Source organism: Poecilia reticulata, chromosome 3 (genome assembly GCF_904066995.2).
Source record: "Poecilia reticulata chromosome 3, P_reticulata-male-v2, whole genome shotgun sequence".
Taxonomy (NCBI): domain Eukaryota; kingdom Metazoa; phylum Chordata; class Actinopteri; order Cyprinodontiformes; family Poeciliidae; genus Poecilia; species Poecilia reticulata.
The window spans coordinates 17,712,493-17,737,248 of NC_088832.1; the positions used below are offsets into that span (position 1 = coordinate 17,712,493).

At 40.9% G+C, this 24,756-nt stretch overlaps 1 protein-coding gene across 2 annotated transcripts; it reads right to left on the minus strand.

Annotated features, from left to right (window-relative positions):
• Window positions 1-1,583: 1,583 nt before the first annotated feature.
• On the minus strand, window positions 1,584-22,870 carry trim66 (tripartite motif containing 66). Of its 2 annotated transcripts, none has more exons than XM_008405251.3 (18): window positions 22,762-22,870; window positions 19,344-19,580; window positions 18,524-18,734; window positions 15,020-15,149; window positions 14,559-14,675; window positions 14,290-14,404; window positions 13,874-14,020; window positions 13,082-13,199; window positions 12,235-12,971; window positions 8,935-9,144; window positions 6,855-6,975; window positions 6,681-6,762; window positions 6,385-6,571; window positions 4,706-5,580; window positions 4,482-4,602; window positions 4,293-4,367; window positions 3,223-3,375; window positions 1,584-3,103 (listed from the first exon to the last, which is right to left on the minus strand). In XM_008405251.3, exons 2-18 carry the CDS (start codon window positions 19,350-19,352, stop codon window positions 2,867-2,869), a joined length of 3,645 nt encoding a protein of 1,214 aa, XP_008403473.2. In that variant the 5' UTR covers window positions 19,353-19,580; window positions 22,762-22,870; the 3' UTR covers window positions 1,584-2,866. The 2 variants fall into 2 exon arrangements, with proteins under 2 accessions (XP_008403473.2, XP_008403472.2); XM_008405250.3 differs by having other exon boundaries at window positions 8,935-9,147.
• Between the last annotated feature and the right edge of the window lie 1,886 nt (window positions 22,871-24,756).

Genomic DNA, 24,756 nt, shown 5'->3' on the forward strand with positions numbered 1-24,756 from the left:
GGTGGAAATTATTCCACACTTTGCTGATACATATCAAGTAATTTCCTTTGCTTCATTTTGTTGGAAACTTCTTATTAATTTCACTTTATCATTTTTGAAGCAATTCTTGTCAGAGGTTTTGTCAAGCAAGTAATTTCCTTTTCCATTTATGCTCACACATGATGAAAAATAATGATGCAATAAATGTACTCCAAAATGTATCAAATATGGCCGTCCCTCAACGGGTAAAGCGGTTGTCTTGTATTCAGAACGTGGCAGGCTTGATTCCAACTGTGCCCTTGGGCAAGGCATCTAACCTCAAGTTGCCTAACAATCTGCATGTTCTGGTTTGTGAGTGTGAACGGGCGAATGTGGTTCTAGTGTGAAGTGCTGTGAGTGGTCAGCATGATTAGGAAAGTGCTATTAGCTCAGTCCATTACCATTTAGAAGTTTCTGCCAGAAAATCCTTTCTGCCTGAGAGCTTTTCTGGCACAAGACATTCCAGCGCCTGATTAACGTAAGATGCTCTGTTTGACCAAAACTTTCATCTCTTTAGGAAGCAATTAATTTTGTGGCCAAACTGAAACTGAAAACCATGATGTAAAAGAATAAAAATTTATTTCAAACCAATTTCAATCAAACATAATGAGTTTCATCTCTTTATTATGTGGAAATATCTTAGAAATATATATAGTTTTTTTAAAATATTGTCCATGATGATTACACATGTGTATTTCACATCATAGCACATCATAATCAACAAGTTTAGAAAGCATTCAGGTGATGCCTGTCAGATTAGATGTAGCTTTTAAGAAAGTACTTAAAAAAAAAGTCAGAGACTGTTGTTTCTAATTTCATTAGACTCTTGTGCATAAGACAAAATACCGTTTTTTTTTTTGTTTGTTTTTTTACCTCTTCTCTCCAGGTACTCCAGTTTTCTTCCAAAAATTGGTCTCTGGGTGATGCCACGATTATAATGCAGGAATTTAGCAAATGTGTTTGTCAAATAATGTTTCTAAACATTTAGATTTTTCTAAAAATGCTTCAATAATTTAATTCAGTTGAATTCTGTTGGGGTGAATCACGATTTCAAGGCACTTTACAATAAAAAATTAACTTTTATTCATTTTATAAAAGTCGCTTAAGCTCCCAATTACTGTTACAATTTTGGAAGAAGAAGAAAGATGACAAAATATTTTTATTCTTGAAGCATGAATTTCTTTTCATACAATCTATAGTTTTTAATTTTATTTTTACATGTCTTTACCAGAGTTGACAATAACAGTGGATGTTTCTTTATGCTTTAATTTACTTTCTAAATATTCTACCAGGTACAAATCCTGAAGTCAGTTGCTGCTGAGGTTTAATCTCTGACAGTCTTGTGAGTTAACTCACAGTCTAATGGGAGCATTGCATCATACAAATCTAATCTCTCAAATGCTTAAAATATTTTTTGGGAAAAACAAGAGAATAAAGAAGGTAGACATTTGCAAACTTATTTGATAGCAAACTATGTTGTTTTGTGGCTCTTCATAGTGTTGCCCCACAAAGAAAATAAAAATGTTTTATTTGAAGTTACCCAACACTGGCAAGAGTCTTAAAAACAAGTTTTCAAATATCCCATTTATTGTAGAAATGATGACACTTGTAATGGGTTTATATTTCAACAAGCTCGTATATTGTGTATCTGTTCATGTGAAGCTTTTACAGTTAAAAAAATGAAAAAGAAAATTCAAACATAGATTTTCAGTAAAGTTTGTCCATCTTCATCAAAACAAAAAGAAATACTATTTTTAATACATTTTCCTATGACATCTATAAAAAGAAAAACGGGCCATGTCTAGTTTGAGCTGCAGTACCGTGAAGTATTTGTAAACAGGGAATGATCTGAGGAGTTATAAATTTACACGCTTTAAACAGAATTTGTTGTACAAATAATACTGGCGTTTTAGAACTATGAATAATGTCTTTTTTTATTCAGCCTGAGTTATTTAAATAGGAAAGGTTCACATGTTTTTGTGGTACATGGATGGATCCTGTCTCACCTCTTAATGATTTAAAATTAAACTCATTTTTATAGTTTAACACATAAAATCCTATGTCACTATTCTTATCCGTGTAGCTTTAACAGAACATATATTTCTTACTCTTTCACCCTTTATTTCTTTCTGATCAAAAAGATAAAATGAGAAACATTTTTTTTATGTTTTTGAGTGACAAACTAAAACTCAGGTTATGTCAAGAAGAAGCAAAAGTTCTTTTTGTAACTGGAAGCGACAGCAAAAGTGTTTCTATGCAGGCAAACATTTATAATATGTAGACCATATATGAGTAAAAACATTACAGAATTTGCTAGCATTAACATTTTAACATTTCTTTTATACTGAGGACCATGTCACTTAAAAAAAAGTCCACGTATTACAAGGTTTCAAAAACATCCAGCTACAACGTCCCGTTTGTACAATACAGCTTAGGGCAGAAAGCGTGCACCGATTATATATCTACATGTAAATAAAGCAATAAGCAATGCAGTGCATCAGTGGGTTATGTGGTGATACGATAAAGAAGCTCTTACAGTAAGTAATACGTAGAACATGTTTATGACTACAAGAGGAACTCCGTACACTCGGCTGCGTACACCCTGCCAACAAAACAATTTTTACACATTCAGCTTCTTTGATTAGCTGCCTGCAGGAAGAATAACTAAAGAAGATATGTTCAGCTGCCATCAGATGGTAGCACTGACAATTTACAACAAACCACAACATTGGTCATCAAATAAGATCTCTCTTGTCACTCCACAGGCTGTCACTTAAAAATGGACAAATTACAAAAAAAAACGAAAAACATTTTTGTGAGCACAGTTTTCTTTCTGATCACCATGCAGTTAGAAGTGATGCCTCCTCGACTTGAGCGACTGCCTCCTCTTCCTCTTCCTGTGACACTGCTCCCTTCTCTCTGGCCAGAGGAAGCTGCCATTAGCGGCCCTGCAGGTCTCGTCGTACTCGTCGCTGTCAGAATCGAGCTCAGCCATCGGGAAATCTCTGTCTGGGAAAACTTCTTTCAGCTTCGACATGAAGAACAGCTCAAGGCTGTGGCCTGCTTGGGCCACCTCCGAGTCAGGCTGTGGTCAGAGTAAAAAAAAAGGAAAAAAAAGGCCTTTTATAATCATGCCAACTTTAGTTAGCACTTTTATATGAGACTCAGATCAGTTTAATATGGTTTAAAATATGTTTAACTCACATAATTAAATTTTGCACAGTTGCGGAACATGAGACAGACATCAGCAACGAACTGGTCCGGGCAGCTGTAATGCCTGGGATTCCCTTTACTGAGCTTGGCTCTGATCACAGACAGATCCATTGGCCTCTTGATGATCTGGTAGTAATGACGTGCCTGGAAGATAAAGCAGTGTTATGAACTTCATACTCAATCGTTGTGAACCGGGGCTGCCAAAGTGCAGCGCTGGAGCCATTTAATTTTGTTCGGCTCCCGAAATGCATTAAAAGAATGACGCAACTTTGCCCCACCATCGCAGGTGATTATTGCAGATGGACAAAATGTTTTTACAAACAAATTAGAATTTTCTTGAAATGAAAAAAAAAAAAAAATTATAGGTGCAACACAAAATATTGTTTTTATTTAGGCACAGTTCAGGAAATTTAGGAAATGCAAAACCTTTTTTTTTTTTCTGATCAATAGAATTGACAGCCATTAAACAATCAGTTTGTCCATTTTATGAAATCGTTGCATTTTTAGTTCATTTTAAGGAAAAGGGAAAAAAAATTACAATGAATTTACTTTTTTGTTTGGTACTTGTTAATAAAAAATCAGACTTTAATGACGCTCATACTTCCAACTTGACAAAGTCGGCCCACGTGACAAAACATTTGAGCACCTCTGATGTAAACCCAAAAAACGAAACAACTTCTTGACTTGCATTGAGATCTGAGGTATGTATTGTGTTAAAAATCTGCTTCAGTCTATTGAAACATACTTGCCAAAATGTAAAGCAAATCATCCCTCCTAATATTTAGCACAGGAAGAAGGGGGTTGGTAAGAATAAAAAGAAAGAAAAACTAGCACAGCTCCATTTAATGTTCCTGGCTCTGTTTTGTTTTTGTAAAAAAGAAATCCATGAGGGGGGGGGGAACCTCCAAGAATCAAAAACAGCTGGAATCAAAGCGTGTTTGGGCATCCGGAGCCCCGATGTAACCTCCTGAAGGCATATCCGTGTGCCTACAACTATGATGAAAGACGAATAACATGTACTTCATTGTAACTGGGTTTGTAGGAACATGATGATCACTTACAAGTGGACTGACGGGCTCGTGGAAAGGAGCACTCAAGATGTTGCTGAGAATCAGAAGAGCCAGTCGCTCACATTTCTGCAGGCAAACAAAACATGAAATATGTTAGACATTAAAAGAGAAAAAAATCTATAAACAAGACAGAAACTGTGAATTATTGATCTGAATCGTGTAGCTGGGAGAAAATCATACTCTCTGATCGCAAGCAGAGAGTCCGAGCGCAGTGTTCGCTGCAGATGATCTCTCATTCTCACAGTCATATTCAACTTCGGGCTGTAAAACATCTCTGCAGATGCTGCACACCCAGTCTCCTCTGAACACAGTAAAGCACAGGTTAATATTACCTCAGGTCTGCTACAAAATAAAAAAATGAAAGAGGACTTGAGAATTGTTGAGTGTACACAGAAGCAGCTTACGTGGGGAAGCTCAGAAGAGGCGGCACATGGCATGATAAGTGGAAGACCTTTGGACATCGGTCACAGCACAGCAGCTCCCCTCCAATCAGGCAGACTGCGCAGAAGTCCTCACTCTCCATCTCATCCACGTCCTGCTCTGTGTGAATGTCCTCTTCGTCCCTCTGAGCCCCATGATTTGCGATCAAAAGCTGCCTCGGACCAGGGCCCATCTGCGGCTCCTCCTCCAGGTCAGAGCGCAGCGGCTGGGGGTCGTCAGTTGTCGGTTCGGGTTCAGACTCCAAGTCGAGATCGGACTCCCCGGAGCCCTGAAAGTCTGGAGGCTGACCGGATACAGCGTCGGAGTCGGTTTCAGTCTGGAAACTGGGATCATATTCAGGCTGGGTGTCAGACTCGGTTTCGGGATCCCCCGATTCTGTATCAGCATCCAACCCCTGACCGTCCTCTGATCCCGCTCCTGCATCCGTGTCTGGCTCCACCTCGTAATCAAGGCTCGGTTCTGAATCCACATTCTGTCTCACCTCACCTGAACCTGTTGACTGACTCGCAGTAGCAAGTTCAAACTCAGCCTCGGAAGACGATACTGCATTTGGATTGGAATCCAGCGACCCATCAGAGTGTAGCAGTGGACCTGGGTCAGTCGGATAACAGGTGACTTCCTCCGAAACTGACCTGGGATCAGAGTCTGTGTCCAAATCGGGTGCAAAGTAACTTTCTGGCACGTATTTGGAGTCAGTAGGAATCTGTGTGGATGCTGTGTGGAAGCTGAGTCTCCTGCTAAAGTCACAGGTGTCAGCGTAGGCGACAGACGGGCTGCGAGTGGATCGCTCTGTGAGTGAGCGGGTGGTCCTTCTGGGGTCAGACCCCCTGGCTGTCCCCTGTTGTTAAAAAAGAAAGGCTTTTTTAGAATTTTTCAAAGCTCACTTATACATTGTTGCCAATACATATACATACTTTATTCCAGATATTTAAAGCTTGAGCAGTCCTTTTACTTGCTTAGATTGTATAACACCTGAACAAGTAAAGCATGAATAAAGCAATTACTACAACGACAGAGCAGCAGTTACCAGAAGCTGTTTGGCTTTGTTTGCAAAAACAGCTTGAAAACCATGAAAAACAACAAAACCTAATTTGGTTCAAAACTGGAAATATCTGTTTTTAATCTAATCTAGAACTTGAGTCTAACAATAACACATATATCAATAGGTTAGTTTGGTAAATTATTGGTATTGGGATCATTCTTAAGTAACTGCAATCTCTCAATCTGTGGTGCAAATACCAATGGACATGACTGGATTACCTTCAGTCATACTTAGACTTGTGTTCATTACTTGTGAGGTTAATATGAACGCATTAACAAACTCCAAAAGTCAAAGCGCTAAATTGTTCAGACGCAGATTGACATCAATACATTTTACTTCTCCGATTTAATTTTTAAGTTGCACATTGTTCTTTAGATTCAAATCATTGCCATAAACAAAAAAACAAATCATCGCCCCCTAGACAAAAAGTAAGTGAACTTTTTTTTTTATTTTTTAGCATTCAATGTGAAACCTCACTCTTTGTGCTGCGAATATCACAAAAGTCATGCAAACATTTGTGATTGGAGGTTTTATTTTGATGTGATTTGAAAAATATTCATTTGTAGCCGTCTGTTTGGGATGAGAAGAAGTTTGTCGTACGTGTTGCATTACTGTGTGCCATGTGCTGTGCTGGGCGAGGCCTTCGCTCTTCTCTGTCTCACTGGCAGGCAAAGGGTCACTTTGTCTTCGTCCGTGTGGGGGCAGCTGAGACACGAGGATTTTGAGACGCTCTAAGCAAACCACTGGAACCCTGGATCTCCCCGAGTCTTTCAGAGCTTCTCCATTACTACACAGGGAAACAGAGGATGGATGATTAAAAAAAAAAAAGCAAAACTTTGTTGCCATGAAATGGTGCTGGAAATCTGAAGTCATTTTTGAAGGAAGACACTACTCACTTGGTGATGCTGTTTCGTGGTAGTCTGTGCTTCTCCTTGGCTCTGTATTCAACCTCTTCATACACAAAAGCAGTTGGGTGATCTGAAGAGAGTAGACGGCAAGCAGGCATTCAGTTTTGACAAAATAAATAATTCGTTTAAGCTTCATGAAAGTAACAGAAGTGAATTCAGCACCTGGTTCTGTCTTATAGGGAGGTGAAGGAGACAATCCTTTGGATTGGATTGAGTCGGTTTCGTTGACGACACAAAGTCCTCCATCGGAAGCTCTCCGTTGTTTTAGCTCTATCATGTCATACTGAAAACGAAACAAGGAGGTTCTCACACTGAGTTACAAGCTTCTCCGACTGAAAACCTGCTTTCTAAATGTAAGTAAATCACAATAGATTCTAAGTCATCTGGATTGATACACTATACATAAAATAATTCACAGTGTTTTCCAGGGAAACTAAGAATTAAAGCAGCATCTCATGCAGTCATTTAAGGACTGGGGTGATATGATACGTTTTCCTGATGGAAAACTAGAAGCATCATTCTGGATGAGTTGCAGCTGCAGTTTTTTCTGTATTCTGCTTTAATAAGAACCCCTTTAATCTGGCAATGTTTTGAAGGTGACAGTAGACATACTTATTTATATACTTTATGTGGTAGTTAAAGTTCAGGACCCAGTCAATGATAACATCTAAGTTTTTTTTGTTTTTTTTTTGTCATTTTTAAGCCAATAAAACTTAGTTAAGTTTTGATTCCTAAACGTAGATGCGACCAAGTTACGGTACACTCATTAAGTAAAATGTTTCAAACACGACACATACACCACAGCTGTCAACCAAGAGCTTCCTACAATACGTTGCTGCCTCCAGCAGACGACATGCTCTGCAGTCTAAGCCGAGTCGTTTATTGTGCTCTCACCATTTTAGTACACTCAGTACCAGCTTCATTCAGAGGCAAACATTTTAACTCAAGTCAAAATCGCAGATGCTGCAAAAACAGAATAACAACCAGAAATGTGACCAGAGGTCCCACGTTTGCTCCTGTATTGCAGACAGCTTTACATATCCTGTTTGCTCAGACTCATAATAGGCCATGCTTTCAGCATGTATGCAAGATGAAACATGTTTTAGCAGGAGAAGCGAAACAAGAACGAAGCATCAGCAGTTTGTTTGCAGCAGTCTGTAGCCGTGAGATGAGTTGATGTCAGCAGATCATTTATTTCTTCTTGATACAGTTTTGATTCAAAGCTAAAATTAATCTTGTACAGTGCTATTGCTTAGCCAAGTGGAGTGATGTGATGCTTGATCTGACTCAGAATAAAACTAAATCACTGGAAAAATCTGGCCATACCTTATAAGTAAACAAAAGAAAGTGTGAAAAATATGTACACTACAGTAGAATATTTTTAAAAAGAGTAAAAAAAAAAAAAAAATGCCACAAAAGTACCTTCTTTGCAACATATAAATATGAACTTCAACAGTAGCTTCAACATCTTTCCAGAAGTTACTTGTTTTAGAAGCAACAAAAATAGAAATCGATCTAAAGTTCACCTCTCACACTTCAACTCTCACCTTCCCTCAAAATATAAACTCAAACCTTAATAAATGAATAACAACTAAGTTCTTTCCTACTGATCAATGTTGTACACCATTTTTAAATAATTGCTTACATTATTAGAGTTATAAACCTCATGTGGACACCCATAAAGTTGTAATTGTCTTTGTCAAATTCATCCTTCTTTCAGTAGAGGTCATTTGTAGCTAAACAATCTAAACGATCTTATGCACTTTCTGTGTGCGGTTTTGACTGAATAAAAATCAAATACGATTTTTTTTTTTTTTTGCTGTCTTAAGAAACAGGAATTGAGACTCTCTGTTTAACAATTCTCTCATCTTTCTCACTAACTTTAGGTTAGTGTGGACTGGAGTTCACACCACTCACCAGGCCACAGAACTGAGTTTCATAATCTCAGGCCGAATAGGTCTTCCACAGAAAGATAAGCAGGCTCTCTGCACATTTGTCATGCAGTCACTTCTTGTGTTGTGCATCTTTGCTGTTATACTATCTGTTGCCTATTATATTAAAAAGGGAAGAGTGATTCCTTGATTGAATATACATACTAGTCTATACACATTGAGGTGTGATGGTGGGAAACGAAGCTTGCTCTATATCAATGATTCATGCATTGCTCAGTAATTGTGAAGGAAACTTTTGCTTCTCTGCAAAAGTTAAAGCAGACACTGAAAGATCCTCATGCAGGGGTCACCTTCTTCGCAGCTCCTGCCTCCTGGCTGTTTATGCATCCTGCAGCAGGCCTTTCAGCGTAAGGGCTGGAGGGCGGGGCCACCAGCTCTGTCGGGATGCTCCGGGAGCGACGCTTCCTCGTCGTACACACCAAGCTGGGGCTCAGCCTGCTGCTCTGCACATCAGATGCACGCTCGTGGGCTCTGGCGGACACCTCCAGGGACGTGGACCTCTGCTGGAAACAGTGAGAGAATAGAATTTCAAGTTACATCAAAAACAGAGATGCACCTGTTCACATCATTAGCAGCTGAAAGGAAAAGGAGTGGGATGTGTGTTGTACACAAATTAATAAAACACAGCTGAGAATCTATTTGGTGGGGGGGAGGGGGCAAAAAAAAAACTCGGTCTTTACAAACACGCTGCATGAATTAGTGTATTAATACAGGGAATGAAAGGTTTGGCTGCCACACCAATTATCAAATGCAAATTCAGCAGCAGGTTTAGTGCTGCTCTTTGATTAAACTAGACCTGCTGAGCACTTATTACCCCTCTGTCTTACATTTCAGTTTAACAAATGCACAGATTTTCCTTAAACCCCTCAGCTGTGTCTCGGAAAGTGCGAGGAGGAAAGCCGGCGGATCGTTTAGCACCAGCTTTTTTTATCCTTTTTTTTTAGTACACCATCATACATATTCAGGCCAGACTTAAACTGAGCACATGCTCCCAAGTATCATGCGATTAAAACACTTACCTGATCTCCACCCCCTGGGTGCAGGATGCAGGATTTAGACAGTGGAGGAAAAAAAAGACTCTAATCCCTCTCTTTGGAAGCTGGGGAAGCAGGAATTCATCTTTGTACAAACCAGGGCTAAAATCAAACTGGCAGCTCCCACTATTCCCACAGTGGCTCATTACTGATAGGTTAAGTACATAAATGAGTGAGCCCAAGTGGTTTTATATCATTTTCAGACGCAGTGAGTCGAAAAACGTAAAAATAACACGTGTCTTTGTGCTCATAACCATCTATCTCAGAGAGAGAGGTGATTATGCGGCTGCTAACACTTCTGGCATTAAGCGTGAGCTTGACAGCGATGAGTGCACTACTGCAATTTTAGGAATGCGTTATTTTAATTGTCAGAGCGGCTCTTTGTTTTCTCATCATTTCTTCATGAAAAGCAAGAGTAGCTTTATGGTGTGCCATCTGTTAATAGGCAAGCTGTCAACTTTCACAAGTCAGTCCTCTGGTTTAAAGTGAGAGCTTTGGTCATAAACTACTCATATCTGAAGCTGAAAGCTGCCTCATATTCATCGCAACTTCATCTAAACTTTTTTCAGTATGTAACAAATTCTCTTGCTGCCTTTAACTATTGATAGCAATGCTTTCTTTATTGTGCTTTATTGTTTCTTTGGTTGTCTGAACAACTCTGCTCTTACAGGAAATGGGCTCGACTTGACCGATCAGTGGTGACTTTCGAAAAGTGCGTCTAAACGGCTTTGTGTGGCTTACCATGTTGTGATCTGAGACCGAGCCCAAATGGATTTATTTTGAGCTTGTGTCGCCTATAGCAGAACCACGTGTGAAACAAAAATGAGAAGACAGACGTGCACAAACACACAAAAAAGTCCCGCCACTCACTTTGCTTTGATATCTTCACAAACTTGAAAGTATACACCTTTACCTCATAACGTTATGAAGTCATTTCCAACCAAAAATAGGTAAATATTTTAGGACGTATTGAACCTGTGGGCTTTAAAATGTAAGATTGAATTTAAATTTAATTTAAAAAAAAAAAAGATGAGTGGATATGACTTGACTTCAGACCTATTGTGAAACTAAAATATTGAATTTAATGGACTGAACAAATTAAATAGCTTTAAATTACTTTTTCAAGTACTTATAATTAGCACTCAATTTAAACAAGTTGAGAGCCCCTTGAGGAAAAAACATTTTAAAAATTGATTTGGTTAATTTGAAGTGAGTGAAAGGGTACATTGTGTGACAGTATGGGTTGGCCAGCAAGGTATCCCAGAATGCATTGCACCACCAGTGGCAGAAAGTGGACAAGTTTCATTTCTTGAAACAAATGTTTGCTTTGTCACAAAAATTGGTTTCAATGTGTTTAAGATAAAAAAAAAGTAGACCTCAAAGCTTCATCTATGAAGTCAGGTCATCAAGAATGTGCCAACTTTAAAATGTGTTTTAACTGTTTCAGAGCAGCACATTTCCACTGGGTTTGTTATTTTTTGTAATGTACATTTATAATTTGAAAAATATTTTAAACCTAATTAATTCAACGTAAACTCATTATTTTCTATTTTCATTGTCAAAATCCCAGTTCCAGTTTGGATGCAGTTTTCCAGAGATCATCTCAACTACCATTTCCTGCCACTCTCTACTCCACTGTCTCTGTTCCCATGATGCTTTACAGATTGTTATTAGCTGCTTTACTTTAAGATAGTGTTGGTTCAGTATATAAATTATTGTCATTCCTTTCCTGTACTTTCCAGTTAAACAGTATTGAGATTCTGGACAAAGCAGCATGAGTGAGTTTGTTCGTTTTCATGACCACTGCATTCTGCCTGACAGTGTGGTGTTATAAATAACAGTGTTTTTATAAGTAGATTCAAGCAGAAAAAAAAAATAAAATAAAAAAATAATTGTTTTCAGGAAGCTTTAGTTTTTTTGCACATTCTAATTAAAGAAATATGTTTTTGGTGCTGCTTGAGTAATTACAATACATTTAGATTTATTGAGTTAAGTTGAAACTGCACAGTCAGTTAAAACTAAAACTTTTGGAACCGATTTTACAGTTACTGGTCTGAAATGTTGCTAGTGGTGCTGTAAGATGCAACACTGGATGAGTTCATTTCCCCCTTACCTATTTATTGGGCTATGAAAAAGCTGACTTGCTGGTTGTCATGGTGCTTTGAAAAAATCCCCTAATCTCTTGAACATTTCCTCATTTGTAAGACAACCAAAAATATCCCCTTATTATTTTTGGACTGTATGTCACAGATCAACACAAAGTACTGCAAAACTGTGAAGTGGAAGGATTTTGATACATAATAAAAAATAAGTTTGAAAACTGTGTACGTGTTTTCACAATAATTCTGCACTTTTTAATTGCAATGATGCTTGTGGTAACTAATCACCTTTGTGTAACTTTCTGACTCCAAATAGTTACATTTAAACAACTGTGCTAACCCTTATAGTCACTTCACTCTTAATTTGCTTTAGCTGCTGTGTAGTTCATACACTGTAAAGCAAGTGCATGTATCTGTATTATTGTAAATTCTTGTCTAATACAATAAATTCTCTCACCTTGCCATTTCTATGCATTCTGAGTCTGGTCCTCTGCTGGTCAGCAGCTAAACACGCCTGAAGCTGGACCAGACTCTGCTCCCTTCTGCCTGCCTCCAGATCCTCATCCAGCTCTCTGCTTTCATCTTCTGCCGACTGTCCACGGGTCTCCCCTCTACATCTCTCCTCATCTTTGTCCCTCACATTGTGGCTGACCTCTTGCTGCAGAGCCGGGCTTGTAGACAACTTCGCCTTACACTGACCCAGACCGCCACGGTCCGCATTGAGGTGAGTCTGGCTCTCTGGAGCGATTTCCCTCTGACGTTGGTGACAGGAGGCGTATGTTAAAGGCTGAGCATCTTGGGCTGCAGATCCTTGGCTGCAGCCGAGCTGGATGGGTGCTGGGAGAGGAGATGTAGGAGGAGGGCACTGAAGGGAGCTCTCCGTCTCCCAAAACCTCTGGAGCTGCTGACTCTGGTGCAGTGAAGCAGAGAAGTGAGCAGGCTGAGCACAGCTGGAGTTAAACAGAGTGCTCTCCACCTGGCTTTTGTCCAGAGTGGCCAGCTCCTGCTGAGGGGGCATGCCATGCAGGCAACATATCTGAGGCTCGCAGCAGGTTTGGTAGCCGCAGCCTGGCTCTCGGCCTCTGTGAAACATGGCGGGCAGAGCCAAGCAGGCGACGGGTTGGGGCCTCAAAATACTGGAACAGGCCAATCCCGAAGGATAAGCACAATTCCCCCCATCGACAATTAGCTGACCTAAAAAAAAAAAAAAAAAACAGGTTATCTCTATATTAAATTCCATCTTTCTTGAAAAGCTTTAACATTTTAGTACAGATTCTTCACCGCCTTTATACAGCAGGGTTTACCGAAAGAGGAAATCTGCTTTGTCCAGTAACTGGCATCCCAGTTAAACTTGATCTTGACAGGACTCCAGGAGTCTGTGTGGAGAGACGACTCCAGCAGCTGCTGCATCTGGAGAGAAATCTGAAGGACAAACATGATTGCTATAAAAACATCCAAACATACACATGCTTCTCTGAAGATGATTAAAAGTTTATTTATTTTAGTAATTTAGTTCAAAAGTGGAACTCATGCATGCATAGATTCATCACACGCATTGATGAGTCAGCGAACTTCTTTATTTATTCCACCCATCCATTGTTTACACCCGCTTAATCTTGTAGGGGGGAGCTGGTGTATATCTCAAGAAGTCACTGAATAAGAGGCAGGAAACCCTGTGGACAAGCCCAACTTATTTATTGTTAATATTGTGATATTTTCAATGTGAATATACAGCATCTGGTCTATTTTTAGACATGCCAGAATAATGGTAACATCTGAGTCCTTCAGACTTGTTGCTCCAGCTAACACATGCTATTTGGAGGTTCTGGACTCGAGCTGAACTTAGTCAACTTTCCTTCCGCTTAATGTCACGCAGACTCTTTCGTACACCCAAAGGACACTGTGAACTACAAATGTTCCCACAGGGTGATCTGCCATTACTGCCACAGGCATAAAGATGTGGCAGAGGAGTTTCTTCTGTTTTGTTTGCACACTTTAATATTCCACATGTGTGTGTGTGTGTGTGTGTGGGGGGGGGGGGGGGGGGGGGGGGGGGGTGTTACAGTGGGACTCTGGACATCTGCTTATTGTCTCACCAGAGCCCTGCTGAAGAGCACGGGGCCTCTGCAGTGATGGGTTGTGGCCCAGGTGATGAACTTCTGAATGTGGTCCAGCTGGCCGCAGATCTCTATTGCCCCCTGCAGCTGGTCCTCCAGACGCTGCTGGAACTCCTCCGAAATCTTCTGCGCAAACAAAATAAAAGGAAACAGGGGCAAAGTTATGAGTATTTACTGGAAGACAGCTTTGTTGTGCCGGCAGCGTGGTCTGTAATCAACAGATGCTTTTGCTTTTAGCGGCCCGAGACGTCGGTTTTGGGAACACCGGCGGGTTCTAATGGGCTCCTGTTGGATCTGTTTTGGGGGGCTGATTAAATCAAGGCTGCTATGGATTCACTGCATGAACACTCACAGCTATCTGAACGATAAGAGGGAAAGAAAGAGAAAGTAATTACCTCCAGTTGCTCTATTAATAGGTTGGCTCGTTTGTTAAGCTCGTTCATCATAATCATCTTTGCCATTTTAATCTGGTTCTCTGCCTTCCTGTGTGCGATCTTCACTCCATGCAGTCTGCACAGACAGAGACGGGAATAGGGGTTTCATTACTTTTAAAATGCACCCAAAAAAAAATATTAACATTTCAAGAAATATTTCATTTGTTATTACAGCAATATTCATGCCCTTTGATTGTCTGCTAATTAAAGCCGTGTGGGTTGAAACTAACCTGTCTTCTATTTGTTTTGCACTGTTTTCCACTGAAGACCGCCTCTCTTCCACTTGCACCATCAGGTTTTCGAACAGCCACTGCTGATCCTGCAGGGCCTTGCCAATCTGCACCACCCTAATCACATGCACACAGCACACAGAAGGTGCTCTAATTTATTCCTCAGTGGGGCCAAAATAAAACCAGAATTTCATGCATTTTCCCCGAGGACGGCTTATTATGCATGTGACCTTGGAGATAGCAAATGCACTTTAATGTCACAGAAAACAAACAGGTATGAATAGCTAATGAGCGTCCGAACGCCAAGGGTAGCGTATGCAGATACACTGAGATAAAAATGACAGGGCAGTTAACGAGCGCTTCAGCTCAGAGGAAGTGTTTAACCTGTGGTTAGCCCCCTTAGCGTCCCCCTCCCCTCTCTCTCTCTGCAGTGCCCTTGTGCTACATGGTTGAGGACTAACCTGTGGTTTTTGTGGGAGGACAGGTGACAGCTGCTGCAGCACAAAAGGTCACATGACTCACAAAAAAGTTCCAAGGGCTCCTGTCGGTGAGTGTGGCACATGAGGAGGGAGCAAGGATACGAGCCGGGGCCTGAAATGCACGGAGAGGGAGGGGACAGGGACGACGCATCAGAGTCAGAAACGGTCAACAAGCACAGCACAGCTAGAGACAGAGCAGCTCAGCACGCTGCATCGTTGTAAAACCTGCTTAGAAATTCATTAGAATGAGAAAAATATTCATTGTGTCAAAGTGGTGTTGACTTGAAAAAGGCATAAGTGTGCAGAGGTTAACACTAAATTCGTCTGAGGTTATATTAAGATCCAGAAAATGTCATATTTTTCTTAGAAAAATCCCTTTATGATCATAGGACGGGGAATAGGCTGATGAATTAAGCTGTTTGAGGCTTTCCTGCTGCCAGAAGCTCTGGCAGCAAGAAAACACCTCAGAATGGAGACAGAAGCTGACTTATTGATGACGATGTCAAAAGCACAACACCATCCTCATCAATACAGTCCTGGCTGATAGTCAACAGAAGCTGAAGGCCTGCAGAGGCATCACCTGAATCATTGTAGGAAGCAAGAATTTATACATTTTCTTTTAGATTCTCTGCTAGATAAACTGTCAGAAACGCGACAACGTGGGTTTCAGTCTCTGATTATCACAATTAGAGAGAAAATAAAAGCATCACATTTTGTAAAAAAAAAAAATCTATAGCGATGTCCAACTAAATAGATAAAACTGAGTGTCTGGCACAAAGAGCAACAAGCCTTGCATATGTTTTGGTTCTTGCTGCAGATGGAAGTGAAACCGAGACAGTTTTACAGATTAAAAACGACGAATCAAACATCAAATCATTTGGTTTAAAATGTAGGTGGCAACAGCTTCATTATCTTTTCCTGTTTCCAGTTTGCCCTTTTTACTGGTGCTGGTGATATGAAGAGGAAATTGTTTCAGATCATTGGTGCATTGTTAGCCGTTAGCTACTAATAAACTCTTAACTTAAACTAAAACATTATTCTTGCACACAACCACAATAAAAGCTGATACTAACCTCTGCCATCAAGCTGTCCTTTTGGCTCAGCATGTCTGCCCATGCTGGGTGGTTTATGCACACAGTTATTCTCTATAGACTTCTTTCCAGATGCTGTTTTACTTTTGCTCATTCAGACATCATGCAGGAATGCAGGTCCAGACTGAACATTATTCATCCCATAATAACTAACAGAGCGTTTATTCCAATCCCCAACTTTAACTCAGTCAAAATGAATACTCTGCCTAAGTTTTTATATTTATTTCATTATGTCTTTTTAGTTCCAATATCTTTTCATAATTTCCTGAATCCCATAAGCTGCTATTACATTTGTAAGACAAACACCAAGTTGCAAAAACGCATTTCTCAAAGTAACAGCAGATTGGGACCCCTATAACTGCCTGTTTTGTTGTGGGCAGCTAATCTGTTCTTTAAACTACTGCTTACAAAACAGCAAGATTACACGGTAAAGCCTGAAATTATCTACATCACACACCTCTGCTGGCAGGATTTAACCGAGGGCATTTGCCACACAAAATCATTCCTCAAACTCCCTGCAGGCTACCGTAGACACCCCTGTTTCAGTCATCAAAAATACTTTATCATAGTCAATCTATGTAAATGCAGAAAACTGATTTCTAATTATTGTTTTACTGATAAATGTAAAAAAAAAAAAAAGGCAATTCAAATGAACTTGGCCCTATCAGGAAAATTAATTGCTCTCTAAATCTACAGCTGGTTCTTTTAGCCTCTGTTGCAACAACTGCCATCAAGTGTTTAAGATAGCTGATAATGTCTCCGTAACATTGCTCTGGAGGAATGCTCTTTTTTGCATAATTGCTTTAACGGCGTCAGATTGAACATTTCTGAGCATGTACGGCTTCACCTTGAAAGTTCAGACTTTGACTGGGCCTCTCAGAAACATTTTGTTTTGTGCTATTCAGAGCTGGACTTCCTGGTGTTCTTCGGATAATTTTTCCTGCTGTGTAACCCAACAATGTTTGAGCTTGATGGTCAGAAACTGATGGTCAGAGATACTCCTTCATATTTTACTGCAGAGCAGAATTCATGGTTGCACCCATTTGGGTAATTTTGTCCTGGTGGGAATGTTTCTGACTGTTCTATGTTTTCTCATTTGAGAATAATGACTCTCACTTGCCCACTTGTGCACTTTACCCTGTCAAACAGGTTTTATTAATATGATTCCTATTTTTTTTTAAGTTAGGCATTAATCAGGCTCAATTGTGGATAGCTAAACTAAAGCAAAATTCATGAATTATCAATGGGAGTATTTACATATAAGACACAGAAGCAAGTTGATTTGGATTGATTTTTTTAAATTAATAAAGTCAACATTTGAAAATACATGGAAAAAAAAATGTTGTGGTCAGGTAGTGCTTCTGCAGAAAAAGACTGAGATTATTTCCTTTGGGCTAGAAAGACAATAGATTATGCCATGTGTTGCACTTTGTTCATATTAAATAGCACATTTGTCTAAAAACGACATGGACAATATAAGAAACTGATACATGGTGCTACAGCTGGGCCCTGAAGTAGCTATCAACTTAATCTGTATCAAGTTGAAACTGCTTGTTATCTTAAAGCTGCATCTGCACTATGATACAGAAACAATAATACAGATGTGGTAAATAGGTTGAAGCTAAAGGAAGTTGAGGTTAAACTAGGTCTTGTGTTGAGCGAGAGAGGAGGTAAATAAACAAAGTGTCGGCGCAGGGCCTTTGAAGTTCCATCAAATATGAAATATGCCAGAATACGTCTGACACACGTGTAAACAAGCCAGTGAATAAACGTTTGTCCCACAGGACATGTGCCTAACAATAACTCAAAGGCAGTAAAAACAAAGTCCTGCTGCTCTCTGCTGGCCAGCTCACCTCATCCATCCATCCATCCCTCCCCTCCCTCCCCCCACGCTCCACCCTCCTCCTGCTCCCCTGAGCCTGCAGATCATCACAGATCTCTGTGGCAGAGAGCTGAGCATCACCTCGGGTGCATCAGCCTGATCTGACTGACCACATCCTGTCTGTCAGCACATTCACACGGCTTTTCTCACAAATACACAAACCAAAGAGAAACACTCTCTCGTCACAATTAAGAAGCCGAGAGGACGTGCTCGTTATGATTAGATGTCGACCTGCAAATGAAGCTGGCACCGAAGCGGCACACTGGGGGCACACTTGACGGGCTTTAAATAGCGAGACACTAAAATTAGCAAAGATGAAATCATCCCAGTCCCCCAGAATCTGGGCCACGCGTTAAAGATAGGTACAACAAAGCGCACGGATCTCCAGGAACGATCTGCAACCGTCGGCATCGTCATACATTATTCAGTGTAAAAGGCTCAGGCTGAAACATTAAACACACCAAACAGAGCACAATAACAGCAAATGTAGGGGCACAGCAACCAAGTATCCACCTTGTCCAGTAGGAGGCAGTGTGCTGGAGTTTCTCTGGTGCAAGTCAGGGCACTGTGCGGCACTGGGCCTTTGCTGCTGCTGGAACGAATCAGCATACTGGGAGGAGGCTCTTTGGTGCTGGTGCACATCGGTACACTGGTAGCACAGCCACTTGTTGCACAGCGTACAGAGACTCTGTGCAAGTGTTGGCTCTGTGCACTCTGAGCAGATCTGAAAGAAAGGGAAAAAAAGAATCTACCAGGTCTAACACATTTATAAACTGGGTGATGAGAGCACATGGCAGCAATATGAGAAAATATGTCTGTGCTGCTGACCGTTAAATTGAACTTCAACGATTTGATTTGATTTTGCATTTAAAAAAAACTAAACCTGCGCAAGAATATTATTACACTGATTCAATTTTAAACGTAACACCTTTTACAGATGTTAGATACTAAAATAAAGAATGGATTTCAAGTGTCTCACCTTTAAAATATTCAAAACTCGTTTTAATCTCAAGTGTCCTTTATTTCAGAAATGATATTTCCCTTTGGAAACAGTCAAAAGCTGCAGCTTAGAAATGAAAATCGGCATTTGAACTGCATCTAATCTCAACCAAACAGATGTCAGGAGTTTTCCTAACATCTGCAGCGACTTGTGAGGTGAGAAAAGAGCAAAGAAAAACCCAGTCAATGCCTCAGCTTTACACAGAACCCCCCCCCAACCCCCCAAGTGCAAATTCAGAAACTGCTGCACAAACTAAAACAAGCTTCTGCCGTGTCAGAAAAGAACAAAAAGTTCAATATTTAAAGGAATCAATGCCAGAGAGACGTCTCTTACCTTCTCCATTTTCGTGCTTGAAGCAGAGGATGTTTTGCCTGCTCAGCTGGAGGGAGCAGAGAGAAGAGAGAGAGCAGCCCTGAAGCTACCAGCAGCAGAAACACTGCTGCCACTGAGGCTTCTACCTGAGGCAGGAAGCAGCCGCGAACCGAGAGGAGGCCCCCAGAGGAGACAGCTTACATGACAGCCTCGCAGCGCTCTCTCCTCCCCCGGTTCATCCAAGTGTAGGACCCCTTTCTGCAGAGGAGCAGACGAGTGTCACGTTCAGATTCTTTCAGTTCTGTTGCTGCTGCTGCTGATGCCGAAAAAGACAGGGGGGGAAACCTAATCCTTTTTCTTAAATAAGCCTGTGCATAATAATTGGGAATTAGGGAGATAACATAATTATTTTTTTGTAGGACATAATATACCCGGAAGCCATTTCCAAAATGGAGGAAGGAGAAAGACCAAGTGACCTACAATGAGGCAGAGGGGAGAATTTGTAACAGGGTGCAGGTTCTTCCAGGAGGTGACGTTAGCCCCGAGCTGAGCCGGGTCAGCGTGGGGGAGCAGTGGCCTTCTCCCACCTTCATCGTGATGAGGAGGGGACATGTCCCAGAGGAACTACACACCGATGCAGAACACCGAAACCGGGTCAAGCCTGGATAAGCCCCAGCTGGGACTAGGATACACTCATGCAGCTCCCTCCAACATTGTAAAAATCTATTAAGATTTAGCATCACCCTGCACGTTGAATAAACTGAACATGCTTTAAGGGGAGAAAAAAAAGTTTGTGTTGACTCAAGAGTGAAATGCAGATTCAAAACGGGGATATTTATAACACCCTACTCTGAATGCAATTTGATGATGTGACAGTTCAAAAAGGGAAGCAGGCTGTAAGGGTGAGAACAATTAAAACTCAACAACTAACATCAAATATAGCCACGCGGACCTCAAGAGCAGGTCTGCCTAATGACAACCCTCAGCAGCCTGACCTACAAATCTGACAACGTTCTTATCCTTGAATGTTTCAGTGGGGAGCTTGGAGAAATCCCATTCCCCACAGTGCACCAAAAGACCCAATTTTAAGCACAATTAGTGTGTTGCAGCTCTGTATTGTGTTTAACCCAGGCAAGCTCCTTCTCGGCACCTTCACAGCATTTATCGTTCACACTGAAACCTGCCCTGCGCTTTGCGATCTGCTAAGCTGGCACCAGATATATGCACATCATCTCAAGAGACGGCACAATAATAGAAAGCAGAGAAGCAATCTGTCCCTTGCAAGCTACTTCTTTGTAACATCTATTAGCACAGAGGTGATAAGGTCGCACAGGAAATAGCATTAAGATATTAAGACGGAACCGTCAGCACAGCCTTAATATTTTTTTCCTCAACTAATTTGCTTTGTAGCAGGCAAAGACATTTGCAGAAAAAGAGGAAGCATCAGTTTCTTATAAAATAGTATTGACAAGTTCTTAGAATTGGGTTGTTAGAAAACAAAAGGAGAACTGACAATGAAATGCTTCAGAAATATTACAGTGTTTAGTTTTCACCAGGCCAGGAAAAATACCTCTGGGTTATGAAAAAGCATCGTTAAGTTATATTATTATTATCATAAAGGATTAAAATGAGGCTTAATGAATGTTGCGACTGAAGCTTTTTTTGCAGCTGAGTGCACATCCATCGCTACAGGCAAGGACGCGACTAAGGTGACCTTTAGCTAGGAAAGAAAAAAGTTTTTAAGTCTGACAACCAAATGTTACATCCAGCAGAGATGGACGAATCAATCAGCTAGAAATCAGAAATGGATTATATCCATAAGCGGATTTTAAAAAAAAAATTCTCTTCACTTTTCATTAAATTTGTTTTAAGTATAATTCCTGCCAGTTTTTCTTTCTATAAGATCATCAACAAACAATATGTACTCTGATGTATTTATACACAAATACTATAAGTCAGATAAAGATTAGGGACATATTCTTTCATGCATTAATGGCATTCTTTAGCTGATACAGTCCTTAGACAGAAGCACTAGTAAAAATCTAAATTGGTCAAAATCAGACTAAATAAATCAGATTTCAACAAAAACTCAGTGGAAATCAAACGGAAATGTCTGATCAGTGACTCTCTAAAATTCATGATCCATCCATTGCCCTCAGTGAGTTTTCCGTACCTTCAGACCACACCAGTCCTGTTTAAAAAAAAAATCATGGTTGCAGCTAAAAGTTGGTCTAATAATAAGCAAGATAGTTCAGTTTTCTCTTGTACCAAGCTAACCCAGCCCCACCTGTTGCTGCGGGCTGTCACTCAGCTGTGAATAAACTGAGATCATGCTCTTATTTCCATTTGCACACCTTCATAACACAATGCAAAAAATAAAATAAAAAATACTGGAGCTAATTTAAGTGTTCTTAGGGGGATTCAATGTTGATGTCACTGTAGCGCTGAAGAGAATCTGAGGATGATCTTTATATAAATTTGGAAATAAAAATAATAAACAAACACTGGTCAGGATGTTAATATTAAACCTTTCATGCCTCATAAAAAGATTAAACATAGAAACTCTGTACATTTGGGATATAAAAATAGACTCTTCTTTGTACCCCATCTTGTTCCATGATCAAGGTTGCTTTATCATCACATTGGCATCTGGATTCGTTTTAAACAGAAAAAAATGCATCCAAGCATGATGAAAATGACTTTTCATGCAAAGCTATTTAAGGAGATCTTTGGATTAGTAGAGACGCCAAAAAAACAGCCAAAAAGGCATTTTATAGCATCCCTCCAATTTGTGTGCATGTTTTATGTTGAGACAAGAAAAATGAATACATCGTTGTAGTTCTGTGAGATGTTATTCACTCCGCAAAGCTTTGGGAATTTGGGATTTCCAGTCATGTTCCTGTCATAATACACATTTGGCAACCTGTTCCGTCTCCTCATGGATGTGTCACCCTGACAGCACTTTATTAGAGCGCCTTCGATTAAAAACAAGAAGCCTGACAGGCATGCAGATCGCATGCAGTGTGTCTACCCCCGCATCCTCAGCCTGCCTCTGCATCAGCAGCCTCACCTCCAGCGCATCACTGAGCGTGATATTATTTTTTAGAAAGTGCGCAGGAGATTACGCCCCTATCATGGCATCGTGGTGCCATCCAGAACACGGCGGCTCAGTCCGCAAAACAAAACAAAAAAAAAAAAACTCCGTGCATAAACAGCGCCGTCTCCGTCAACGCTCATTTGCACTTGTGCGCCTGTAAAACATCCTCCCAGCCTAAACAGGAGTGAATCTGCGCGTCTGAGGCTGTCAGAGTGATGTTTTCGGTCCAGAACAAACGAGACTGCCCGCCGACAAAACTCAGCCTCCCGTCAGCCCGACGATCGTCCTATTTATTGTGCAGCAGCCTAAAAGTCGGGACAAATCAGGGGTTTAGTTTTTTACCTTGACCCGAGCATCTCCGGGTGGCCATCCCCCTTTGATCGGATGTCGCTCTTTGGTCCGGACAAAATTTTGGAGATTCAAAGTCTCGCAGTTAATCGTGAGATTTTCTCGTTGCAATACTTCTGACGTTTCTCAAAGCTGAAAGTGTGCCGTGGCACCTGGCAACAAGACTTTGTTTCTCTGTGAAAACTTTACATGGCTTTTTATGGTCGCTTTCGTTATAACGGCACGACAGCGGTGGGGTAATGGCTGATCTATATAATAATATAAAAAATATAATTGAACTTTTCAACTTATGAATTAGGTTATATTTTTTCCATCTGACAAATGCCAAGATTTTTCAAACAAAAAGGAAATTAAGTAAAATCAACCACTTAGAATAACCTTTTAAACATTTTCTGTACATTCAATCTTTTATATTAAGGAGGTGACAGCTTAATATGCTTTATAAATTTTCTATATCCCTTTCCCAGAATGATATTAGTACTGCAATAACTTGCAGAAAGATAATTCAACATAAGGATATTTCATCACATATTAGCTGCAGGAGACAAAATGTTAATGAAACAAAAAAAACTGCATTTAAGTAGGTAAGTTTGAGACATTTTATTTTTACTGTTCACTTTATCCTGTTTTGTATTTTAATTTTGTAAAAGAATAACATTTTGATATCCATGAATGGTTGGTTTGTAATGCCATATATGACAGGAAAACCCAGAAAACATCCATCCACCCATCCATTTTCTTTACACCCTTGTCCCTTGGTGGGGCCGAGAGGGTTGCTGGTGCCTATCTCTAGCTAACGTTCAGGGCGAGAGGCGCCAGTCTGTCGCAGGGAAACACAGAGACACACAACCATGCACACACACACTCGCACCTAGGGGCAATTTGGAGAGGCCAATTAACCTGACAGTCATGTTTTTGGAGGAAACTGGAGTACCCGGTTTCCTCCGGGTACCGGGTACTCCGGTATTATGAAACCGGAGTACCCGGAGAAAACCCACGCATGCACAGGGACAACATGCAAACTCCATGCAGAAAGTCTGGGGCTGGGATTCAAACCCAGAACCTTCTTGCTGCAAGGCAACAGCTCTACCAACTGCACCACTGTGCAGCCCCTCCACCCCCCCAGAAAACTTGAATTTGTTCATTTAAATTGTGTTTCAAGTCTTACCTTCCTCTTATTTACACATGAAATGCATACAAACTAAAACTAGCTGAACTAAACTAGCACTTCACATAAATTCAAGGACTTTCTGAGAAAAAAAGAAAAAAGAAATACCTCGTAATGTTGTGTGCTTTTACCTTTTTTCTTCACACACTCCTTCAAGTGGCTTTTGTGGTTCTGGAGCCTAATTCAAAACATCAGATTGCTCCTTACTGGTAAAGGACACAGACAGAGGGGCAGTAACATGGCACCTGGCACCCACAGACAGCCTCTCAGTGAGGGGAACTCAGAGGCGCAAAAAGTGGGTATGCAGGGTATGCAACGCATAGGGGCGCAGCACCAGAGGGGGCGCCAAAACCCCGTCTGGATGGGGCGGCGCGCCGATGATGTTTTCCCGTACACTTTTGCGCGCCTTACGCTCCTTCACCTCGCGCACATAACGAGGTAAATGTAGCGAGTTTTACCCTTCACGTATCGTCGCCTGGGGGCGGGGGGGGGGGGGGGGGGGGGGGGGGGGGGGGGGGGGGCTGAGTGAGCGTCGCTCCTTCCTTCCCTCGGTCGGGGGGAGGGGGGGCGCCGATCTATGTTTTCGCATCCACCTGAATAATGTGTAGTTGCGCCACTGGGGGAACTAATAACAGCACGGCAGTGACAGCAGCCGGAGTGATGTGCAGAGACGTAATTAGGTTAGCGGCTGCATGTGGTGGCTGGTGCTCGACTGTGGCGCCTTTTGGGATCCTGCGAGCTCCTCCTAATGCGAACCTTTAAACAATGCATGTCATTGAGATGCCCCTTATGTTATTATGAAAATTTGTGAGATAGACAAG

What these genes read in the sequence shown, in the direction of transcription:
- trim66 (XM_008405250.3), bottom strand. An exon ending in AAAGCAGATTTCCTCTTTCG is followed by an intron (nt 12,972 to 13,081) that starts GTAAACCCTGCT and finishes TTTTTTTTTTAG; the next exon opens with GTCAGCTAATTGTCGATGGG. An exon ending in GAATGCATAGAAATGGCAAG is followed by an intron (nt 9,148 to 12,234) that starts GTGAGAGAATTT and finishes CACTGTTTCCAG; the next exon opens with CAGAGGTCCACGTCCCTGGA.